At 37.1% G+C, this 11,364-nt stretch overlaps 1 protein-coding gene across 3 annotated transcripts in view; it reads left to right on the top strand.

The window, feature by feature from the left end:
* LOC117174240 (gephyrin) overlaps window positions 1–11,364 on the top strand; it is a 309,691-nt gene that overhangs the window by 40,669 nt on the left and 257,658 nt on the right. For all 3 annotated transcript variants that reach the window (XM_033363135.1, XM_033363137.1, XM_033363138.1), the window contains exons 2-3: window positions 4,382–4,533; window positions 4,620–4,807. In XM_033363135.1, the coding sequence (XP_033219026.1) occupies window positions 4,382–4,533; window positions 4,620–4,807 (340 nt within the window). The remainder of the gene's footprint in view (window positions 1–4,381; window positions 4,534–4,619; window positions 4,808–11,364) is intronic.

Below are 11,364 nucleotides of genomic sequence, written 5' to 3' on the forward strand. Positions count from 1 at the left end.
TGCTGGATCGTCGTATTGATTCCGTTACAGACTGTAACCACCTATCTCACGGTTGTGAGACGTGGTTATGGCTGAAATTTTACCGCGATTTCGCTGGAAGCGTGTGCAGTTTTTCAGATTAGCACCCGCTCCCGGCGAAATCCTGCGGTTGTCCTTATGACAAATTTTTAATTATATATATATGAAAATCAGCTTTTTTTTAAATTCAGCCAATCTTATAATTTCAAAAAAACATGTATATTTTCACGATCATACAAAACATTTCGAAGTTCAAAAAATGTACACGTCTTTAAATATTCCAAAACTGTAGGAATTTTAAATATCCTACTTGAATATTTTAAATTCTGGAGGTTTCATGTATTTTGGCTTAATTTTTTCAAATTTTGTTATCTTTGCGAAAAAGCGGATTTATGTGAAACGTTTGAATATGTAAAAAAATTTCGAAATAAAAATATATCAAATTTTCCAACATGTTTTAATATAGCACTCAAAGCTCTTTTACTTTCTACGCAACACGGAGATACTTTTGCATCTTCACCCTCAAAAGTTCATGTTCATGTTTCGATTGTTTTCTTTCTTCTACTAAAGCTTTCCGAAGGTTTATGATTTTTTGTTAAGTTTCAGACGAAGAAAGGCCAGACTCGCGTTGTACATACAAGCTGTTTAATTCACTTTCCAAGACTTGTATTTTCTTTTTCGCCAATTCTTGTGCGGGTCTACGTCTCAGCATTCATTTACACTACCTTTTATCACGTTTCCTTCTCACCTTCATAAAGACGCAGTGGGATCCGGGACTAGAAGCGAGCTGCGCGTGATGATAATGTGCTCGCTAAACGGGCAGATTTTTTTCATGGTATTTTTGATAAGTTAAACCAAAATGATCTATTAAAACCTATCAAAAAGTTGTTTCGGAGAATGTATTCTGCTTATCTGTCGTTGCTTGGCTTAAAATTAGAATTGTTGACCTTCATTTTCAATGCATGAAACCAGCAAAAAATGTGTCCTATCGAAACTTATGGATTTCGAGCCGCTTAATCCAAATCTGGCTTCAGAATGTCACCTACATGTTTCAGTTTTCCTCTAGATACAGAAAATAGGGAAAACCTTAGGGATACTGTAGAAATTATTTTGATAGTACCAGTATACGAAAGAATAAATGTACGGGTGTCATATTCTTATGTGTTCGCACTCGCAAAGACTACTTTCATGCACAAAAATTCCCCACTGTGCTTCCCGTTTCCACTAGCTAGGATAAATCTAGCGAAATTCAAGGTCTTCCTCATGTTATACTGACTTATATAGCAAAAAATAACAAAAATGATATATTTCCTCTGCAGTTTTGCGCTCTAAATCTAAATTTGACCACTAAGTTTTCCGTGCTTTTACCATTTTCTCCCTAGATGCAAAAAGTAGGAAAAGGCCTAGGGATTTTCTGGTTCCACAAGCGATAACAAAATTTGTCTGCAGGAAACAAGTGACCAGGCTAACCATATGGATGTTGAGCCGCTGAATCCAAATATGGCCTCAGAATTTCTTGTACATGCCTCAGTTTTCCCCTAGATGCAGAAAATTGAGAAAAACCTAGGATTATTCTGTTCGTTATTTTGATAATACCAATACACGCGAAAATAGACACATGGATCTTATATTCTTTAGTGCAGCTACTGTCGGTAAGGTTACCATCTCTGATGATATAGCAGATTAGTTTAAAAATAATTACTTGTACCATTAATACCTAGTTAAAAATTAGCGTTATTTTCTTGAATTAAGAGTTCTTATTCGGATCCCTCTAATAGCTTAATTGGAAAAGCACCTGACCGGAAACCAGAAGTTTTGCAATCTTTTTTTCAAGAAATAATTTTAATTTGAAAATATTATTTTCCATCTAGTCTGATTAAGACGTTAAGCATTTTCTGTTGTTAAAGATTCTTAACTTTATCGACATTGTGTAGATTTTCTGCCTTCATGGTTTGGAGGGTTGATCTACTATCGGTAAGGTTACCATCTCTGATGATATAGCAGATTAGTTTAAAAATAATTACTTGTACCAGTAATACCTAGCTAAAAGTTAGCGTTATCTTCTTGAATTAAGAGTCCTTATTCTGATCCCTCTAATAGCTTAATTGGAAAAGCACCTGACCGGAAATCAGAAGTTTTGTGGTTCGATTCCCAATGGAGTGAAGATGGAGTAGGATCTTTTTTTCAAGAAATAAATTTAATTCTGTTATGCAGTTCATTATGCGTCATTCTGTGATTAACAAATTTAGACCCGATTTTTTAAATTTCTTCGTGGTTTTATTACATTTGTCTCTTTTAGTTTTATCCATGCGAAGTTGATATATAATTACTTTTTTAGATCGTATATTTTTTCGAAAAATCATTATGATTTTTGCATTTTGTAAAAACACTTTTGTGTGATTCAATTTGGTTGAATTTTGTACTGAATACGTAAAAAGATCTCATCCTTTTAACCGGGTTTTCTAAATCATTCATTTCTGAGTCACGCCTTCTGTCAATCTCTGCGAAATTCATGATAAACATTAAACTAATTGGAGCTTTAAATTTAAACTGATGGCACTCAATTTGATTATCATTGATAATCAAATCAAGTTTTCCGATGGTGTCTGTTTGTTTGTCTGCCGGTCTGCCTGTTCGTACGTTCGCAGACACGATAACTCTCGAAAAACGGTAGAAGCGACGATAAATGAGTGAAAAAGCTTAATAGAATAATTGAAGCTTTTATAAATACGTACGATTTCTGTAGTAATCATTTTTTGATAGGACTCTTCTTTTTGGTTTTTTTTTGCATCGAAAGTGAATAAGGCGGAAATTATAATTTCAAGCCAAACGAAGAAAGATAAGTAAAAAGGTTTAGCAGAAGAATCGTAGATTTTTAAAGGACCTACCATTTTTTCCTTAAGCATTTTTTGATGATTTTAAAATGTTAGTCGAAAATCGAGTTCAAACCGCGAGGTTCTCAATGAGAATTTTTACCGCGAAGCCTAAAGAACTTTGACCAATTTAATCTTAAAGTGTATTTCATTACGTAGAAACTTTCGAGAGAAAAGAATAAACGTCCGAATACGAAGCGCGAGGTTCGACAGATGCGCCCCCTGGTCTCGCTCAAACTTGTGAGCGCAGAGAGCCGCGTGTGCAGCGTGCGATAAGAATGTGTGTGCGATGAGGGCAGATTTTTTAAAATTGTCTTAACTTTTAGAATTTATCCTGTTATTTTTAAAGAACCCCGCACAGAAACCATAGGAAAATGTCTTTCAGAGGATTTAGTTATAACTTGGTAATTTTGTAGGTTATAAGGACCCACTGAAATATCTATAAATACATTTTTTTTAAATGGACAGTTTTAACTCTATACGGTGCCAAGCGCTCAAAATCAGAGCATAAGATATATCTGTATAGTATTGAAAGCAAAAACGACGATAAATCAGTATCACGCATTAAAGTGTGGTAAACATTACATTACATTACATTACCTTATCTTGGAACCGATGCTGCCCTGGAACAGTGAGTGTTGCAGTTAATTCGAAGTATTGAGCGCTTCGCGTTCGAAAATTGTGAGAAGTGGACCACATATATGTTTCGAACAGCTGTTGCGAGAAGAGGGAAGTTATTATGATTGGCATTCCCGCACTTGATACTTACCTTATTTTATCACCGTTGCTGTCCCGAAACAGTGAGTGTCGCAGTTGATTAAAAATATTAAACGCTTAACGTTCGGCCTTAGCGAGAAGCGCGCTTCATAAGACGGGCGTAATATTCGTCACATTTTAATACGTCATACTGATTTTGTCGTCCTTTTTGCTTTCAGTGCTACACGGATATGTATTATGCGTTGATGCCTGATAGCCTACAAAGTTACGAAGTTAGAACTAAATCCACCAAAAGACAATTTCCCATGCATTCTGTGCAAGGTCCTTCGTCTCGTTACCGACACATGTAGCGTTTCGAGTCACTGAATACACTGGCATTTAAGTTTAACATTCAAACCCCATCAACCAGAAGTCGTTACTTTATTTTAAAATTGTAAAGATCCTTTTCTTTAATGTTTTTATTTGTACAGCTCGGGTACACAATTTGTCTTTTTTGAAGTTTCTGTTTTTAAAGATTCTTTTCTAAATATAACAAAGACATACTATCAGCCTACAAAATAAATGTTACGAAATTATTCAAAAATATATTCTCTATTTCATGATCCCTCTTATTACTGAATCCATGTAGTGGTCCAAGCTCAAGATATCACTTAATATCATTCGGCAAATATATCTGTAAGAATTGATTTTCAAGTAAACTGAAGTGTCTACAAGACGATAAATATTTTTAATTATTAAAACTCTATTAATGAACGCTTTATTTAATGTTTTAGTTAGCGACACATGCAATGTTGACCAAAGTAAAGATTTAAGTGGACCGTTGCTAACGAATTTGGTAACGAACTCAGAGACAAAAAGTGGTCAAATCCTCCAAGGTCTAATTTCCTACAAAGCCATCGTTCCTGATGAGAGAGAGATAATAGAAGTAAGTTGGACAACTTTTACGTGAATCATAATTGTTCAAAATGAGGTGATCACTCTGATATATGCATGTATCTTATTCTGATGCAGTCCGTATTGAAAACCTGGTCTTCAAAACCCGATGTACACGTAATTTTAACTACGGGAGGTACAGGTTTCGCTGACAGAGATATAACTCCTGAAGCAACCAAAAATGTGATAGAGAAGGAGGCGCCAGGAATCACACTTGCAATACTCATGGCTGGGTTGAATGTTACACCCATGGCTATGCTCTCAAGGTATATTTTCTTATGACCCACATAACAGATAACATAGTATATTCATTAATACAGAATAAATGCGTCATTTAAAGGAACCGCGAATGAGAAAAGCGCGCTAAAGTAACTAGAATTTTAATTTGGTTTTGTTTATTTTATAATATTTTGATATATTTTGTTGGCATTTATAATTTCTGGTTGTAATTTAATCGATATATTGTGAAATTTGTTTATAAAAATGGATTCTATTATTCGTCTTTTATATGTATGTCTTTACAATTTTGTGAAAGATCTGTATTGAAATTTTCAACTCTCCAATCTCTTTTATGTTCCGAAAGTCTAGTTTTTAATCTTCTACCTGTTTTATCAATATAAACTTTTTCACGACAATTAAATTTATTGAGTTAAAAAAATTCAACACGAATATTTATTTTAGTAATCAAAACTCTCTTTAAAATGTTTACTTAATCAAAAAGATATTAATAGTACCTAAAATTTGTCTGAAATTGCATATCTCACTGAATGTAATTTGTGTGAAAAAGTTTATATTGGTGAAACAATGGAAGATTAAAAACTACAGTTTTAGTACATATAAGAGATTTTAGAATTGGAAATTTCAATACGGGTCTTTCACCACATTGTTGGAACTTAAACCAATATCTTGATTTTAACAATATTAAAATTCTTGCCAGAGAAAAAAATGGATTTAAAAGGCACATATAAAAGACACATAATAGAATCCATTTTTTTAAACAAATTTCACAGTATTTCGATTAATTTACCAACAGAAATTATGAATGTCAACACAATATATCAAAGTATTATAAAATAAACAAAACCAAATTAAAATTCCAATGACTTTGGAGCGCTTTCCTCATTCGCAGTTTCTTTAAATGACGCCTTTATACTTAATTAATGAATTTACCGCCTTAATGTATGTTTCTTGTCTACTTTGCTATATGTTCCTCGTTGTCCAAAAACATTGTAAGGACTTTGTGTTTTCCGTTAATTAAAATGTAGTTGCTAAAAAAAAGTCTTTCAATTTTTATGAAGCTATTATTATATGTTTGTTGTATATTTTAATTTAATTTGGTATCGTACATGTTTTTTAAAAAGTGACACTAAACTACTGACAGATGTTTGACTCCAAAATTATACATTCTTGTTTTTCACAAAAAAATAAGGACAGTTATTTTAATTCCTTTTACTTTTTTTAAAAACAAATTTGTAATTATATGTAAGAAAAGATCGTTATTTTTTTATTATTTATCTAGATTCTCTGAAAAAGGCACGCAGTGAGAGCCGAAACGTCAGAATTTCAATAAACAATCTTTCCAGTAATTTCGTTTTATTCTTTTAATTAATGAAGACCGTAAGACCTACGAAAAATTCTTACTTATAAAAAATTAATTTTTCGCTAAAAATAAAAAAATCAAATTTTTAACAAGCAGTTAAAATTGTAAACAAAATAATGAATATTCAATCGTTCATTTTGTAATTACAATTTATTTAATAAAATGAATTCTTTTTTATACCCATTTTGAATTCAGCGTCAACCCCGGACAAGGTAAGCGTGAACTTAACGCAAGCGCAGTAGCTAATGGCGGCCACATTGCCATCACTGGCGAATTTTATAGTGCTTGTTCTTTAAAGTCTAACGACTCTAAAGTAATGCCATTTCGGCGGTTTGATGCTTTCGTCGAATATGCAAATTCAACGGTGATTTATATTAATCTTGCGTTCGAAACAAGAATATTAAATAGGTTAGTATCATCGGCGCGTGCGAAGAGGGTCTTAAAATTGTTTATTTGTAATATAACATTAACATTAAATTAAAAAGATCATTCTTTAAATATGACATATTTAAAGAACATTAAATATGTCATAATTTTCCATTTCGAAATAAAACTTTCAAAGTAAATCTTTTTCGTACTTTAATTTATTATAAATAAACCATTTTAAGACCCTTTTCGCACGCGCACTGAGTGTTTGCGTCATGCGTGCATGCACGTGCGTTACACAACATGCCTGGCATATGCGCCTCCATGGACGATACATCTGCTTGCTGATCTGAACGCACGGCGCGCGTGAAAGTATGCCCGGCGTGCCTGCGCCAGGAGCACATGGTACGCTAGAATTGTTTTCTAGGTTATATACATGGCCCTACCTACAAACTTTTTGACAGGGCGGGTTTCCGATAAGATCCTAATAAGTAACCTTTACGAAAATTGACTATTCGAAAACTATCAAAAACCTATTAATTCACTATTGTTCTCACTATTACAATACTTATTACTCACTCTTCGTTCACTATCCAATATCTATTGGCGCTCAAATAGTGAGCAATGTAACGTTGCAGTTTTCAACTAAACGTTCTGTAAACGGCTCTTCACGGTTCGATATTTGTCCATCTTTTCAGAATCAAGTTAGCGTTTTGAGTTAAAAAGGATTAGAACTCCAAGTCCAAGTTAAAGTTAATTTGAGGCTAATCTAATGTTTATTTTTTTTTATCTATGATTTATCTGACAAACGATGCTCATCCAGAACATTGCGGAGTCAACGACAAAGAGAGAACCAGACTCAAAATCTATCACCTAGTACCAGCCAGCATCCCACCATCATTCAGGCACGATCATGAGTACAGTGGCTTGCTACACAACGTGGAAGACGACCGGATGAGATTCCCGTTAATTTGGAAAAGGACTCATGACCGTACCAGTTCGAATTTGCGCGACAGGCATCAAATTCGATACCATGGGTGAAACCTAACAGATGCCTATCTTAAACAAGGGAGGCGTAGGTGCTAAGCTGAGGGAAGCGGTCGGTTCGCTCCGTAAGCGCGGGCTAGAATTGCAAGTATTCCGCCGGCATTTCTACGCCGTTCGCGAGGGAAGCGACGGGGTACGTTGGGCGAGAAGGACGAGGCCCCGTTTTTCCGAGTTAAGGGGATTTATTAGAATTATGCACGAGACATGTGACTAGGCTACGTTTATGGATTTTGAACTGCCGAATTTAAATCTGGCCTCTGAATTTCTCCTACACCTCTCACTTTACCCTAGATGCAAAAAATAGGGGAAACCCTAGGGATATTCGGAACTTTATTTTGATAATAACAGTATATGCGGAAATAGACACATGGATGTTATGTTCTTGAGTGTCGCGACTTATAGAGACTTAATTTGTATACAGAAATTATCTAGTGTGCCTTCTGTTTTCCCTAGCTTGGGCAATTCTAGGAAAATTTAAGGTCTTCCTCATATCATATAGATTTGTACGGGCAAAAATATTTAAAATGCCGTATCCTTTGCAGATTTGCGTGTTAATCTAAATTTGCACCCCAAATTTTTCGGGCTTGTTCCATTTTCTCTCTAGATGCAAAATGTAGAGAAAAGCCTAGGGAATTTCTGGTCACACAGGCCCACAAAAAAGAAGTCTGCAAGGGACAATTGACTGATTTCGCATGCAAAACTGTATGCTTAGCAGCAGGCAGCATATTATTGGCAGAATATGGGTATTATCTGACGCTAGGAGAAGTCTAGAGCGGTGAATGAACTGGGTAAGAGAAAACCAACAGGTTTTTCTCTGACCCATCTCGAATTTTTTGAAAGACCCTCCAGCTACTGTCGACAATCCGCCTAAACCAGATTAGGTTGAAGCATTTTTGAGATAAGACTACGAAGTTCGTCATTGACTGGATGAAAACTCAAAGAACATAAATAGCTTTAATTAGCTATGAATACCCTCATAAAACTTAAGGAAGAATGCCCACCTATCAATTAAGAGGAGGTGGAAAAAGTCCTGCTAAAGATGGGCAACTTAGCTGACCCGAAGAACTTCAGGCCAATCGCTTATCTGAACACACTGTATAAGACCTTCGCAGCTATCTTAAATTATAGGGTTGTTTTGACAATCAGACCTGTGTGGTAAAAAATGCACGTACAACGTGGCTCAAAGAAAGTGAAGCTTTCGATTCAAGTTTTAAACTTTCCAAAAGACAGATGATAAGTCTATACTCATAGACTTATCATCTCTCTTTTAGAAAGCTTAAAGGTTCATCGGCACATCGTCAAGTGCATACAGAGATTGATGCCCCTTTGGAAAACAAGATTTACTATCTCATATGATAAACATTGAGTTAAAACTAACAGCGTCAGCTTTCAGACAGTTATAAAGCACTCTTAGTGCCTTATTGTGCCTCTGGAGAAAGGTTGTTCTCGCATGCTAAATACTCGGGGTGTGCATGGCACGCCCTGCAGATATCATCGGGAAAGTCTTGGCTTAAAATGTGGCGACGGTATGTTAAGGTGGAAATGACACCGTCTTGACATGCCAAAATGAAACCCTCCGTGCCAGACTTCAATCCGGGTGATTTAAGGAAAGTAAAAGTTAGCCCGTAATACTGAAGTTAAGTCCGAGTGTTTCAGGAGTCTCCTCCTCAGAATTGTAAAAAAAAGCTCCTTTGCCCACTTCTTCGTGCTTCCTGACCATTTTAAGAAGAGGGTCTCTTCCATTTGAGACTCTATGTGCCATACCAGAATAATCCTGTTGTGAAGACATTTAAAATTCAATATGTGGCACGTCCAGGTATGTATAAGTCTCTCCAGCGCAAAGGTGTCGTATAGCGCTTCCATCAACGAGCTCAGGGTCTTCAGGGATGCCATGAAGTTTTCCTCGCTTCAAATAAATCTTGGTTATTTGTCTTACCCAAATTCCATTCCAATTTGCTTCGTATATCGTTCAGCAATCCCTAGAGCTAGCTGTAGTTGCTCTTTGTTGTTAGCATAGATCTTAAGGTCGTCCATGTTAAATACATGAGTGACTTTCGATCTGCAGGTCTGCCGAAAAAGTACCCGTCGGAATGGTGAAGTGCTAGAGATAGTGGCAATAATGTGAGGCAAAAGAGGAGTGGGCTCATGGGGTCGCGCTGAAAGACACCTCTCTGAAAGGTGACCTTGTTAGTTGTCACATGATTTTTTCCAGATGAGATAGTAAATCTGCTTTTCTAAAGTTGCATCAATCTCTCTATGTGCCTCACGATTTTCGGATGAACCTTTAAGCTTTCCAAAAGACAGATAATAAGTTTATGAAAGGTCGAATCGAAAGCTTTCCGTTAATTAATCCAGGCGATCGATAGGTTACACTGATAGGATGCTGCATCTTTGCAGACACATTTATCGATGAGCAGGTTCTCCCGACATCCTACTACACCTTTCTTTGAGCTCCGTGGTTTATACATTTCTTGCCACAAAGGTTCAATTGCCCGAACAATCCTATCATTTAGGATAGCTGTGAATATCTTATACAGTGTATGCAGGCAAGTGATTGGCCTGTAATTCTTCGGGTCAGCTAAGTGGCCTATTTTCGGAAGGAGTATTTTGCGCCCTTCCACCAACCACTCTGGAATTGGCTCCTTCGAATTTAAATATGAGGTGAAAATATGGGCCAAATGCTGATGGCTTGAAGGAACCTTCTTCCATCAGCCTATGCTTCACTTCGTAGACTTCTCTCAAAATATTTCGACCTCCTCTGGTTTGGGCGGGTGGTCGATAGTAACTGGAGGGTCTTGGAAGAGTCGAGATGGGTCGGAGAGAAACTGTTGATTTTCTCTGACCCGCCGCTCTCTCCGTTCTAGACATCGTTTAGCGTCAGATAGTATCCGTATTCTCTCAACAATATAATGTCTGATGTTCAGCAGCTTTGACTTGTTAAGTATGTGATAACGGGTCCAAAGTTCGCGCGCGAACTTTCGAACCTTGTCGGTAAAATTCCTGCCAGATGTGATGTAGTCAATCACACACTGAATGCGGGACGCGTACTGTCTTGTCCAGCCTATCTTTATGGCGAGTTGATGCATTGAAGCATCCATATTAGCCAGATCTTTAGGCATCAGAGAATCCTGGGTGTTGATGTTTCTCTGGGTCATAAAGCATCGCTCTTCTTCTATCGGATGCCTGCCTGCGGTTGGTCTTACTGTCGCCTCTCTTTCTCTGTTGCCGACTTGTTCTGGCTGTGGCAAAGTAGGCGTTCCGCTTACATAACCCCTTTTTTGGAGTCGTGCGATGTAACCCAATTTAGGAGCCACACTCGCATCGTAGCACTCTAGCAAGTCGCGATTGAGCCGCTTCGTCTACCTAAAGGTCCCGAGATTCCGTCGATCCATTGCATTGAATCCATTTTCATTGGCTTCCCCAGCTCTAGAGTGGTCGGTATTGTTGGCCGACCCATTGTCGGGAGTCCTGCGCGTTCTGTTGCTTTGAACCGTACTTACTACATTTATTTTTGGTGTTGCCATTGTTGTTCCCACAAGAAGCTAGGGAAAGGGGTTCGTCCATCCTTGTAGAGCCCCGCATGCAAGGATAAGGCTGCGTACTCTGAGAGGTCGCCCGGTATGTCAGAATCACTGTTTTAGACACCACACCCAGGTACTATTCAGCTTTCGGCATGGTTTTCACACCTCCGCTTGGGGGTTAATTCCTTATGAACAACCCCTGGACAATTGTCCGCGACTGCCTAGTCATTTTTGTAACAATATTCAGCAGAAACCCTTGGTACAGGGACCCTCTATTCACAACCCGAGG

This window comes from Belonocnema kinseyi, chromosome 6, assembly GCF_010883055.1.
Source record: "Belonocnema kinseyi isolate 2016_QV_RU_SX_M_011 chromosome 6, B_treatae_v1, whole genome shotgun sequence".
NCBI lineage: Eukaryota > Metazoa > Arthropoda > Insecta > Hymenoptera > Cynipidae > Belonocnema > Belonocnema kinseyi.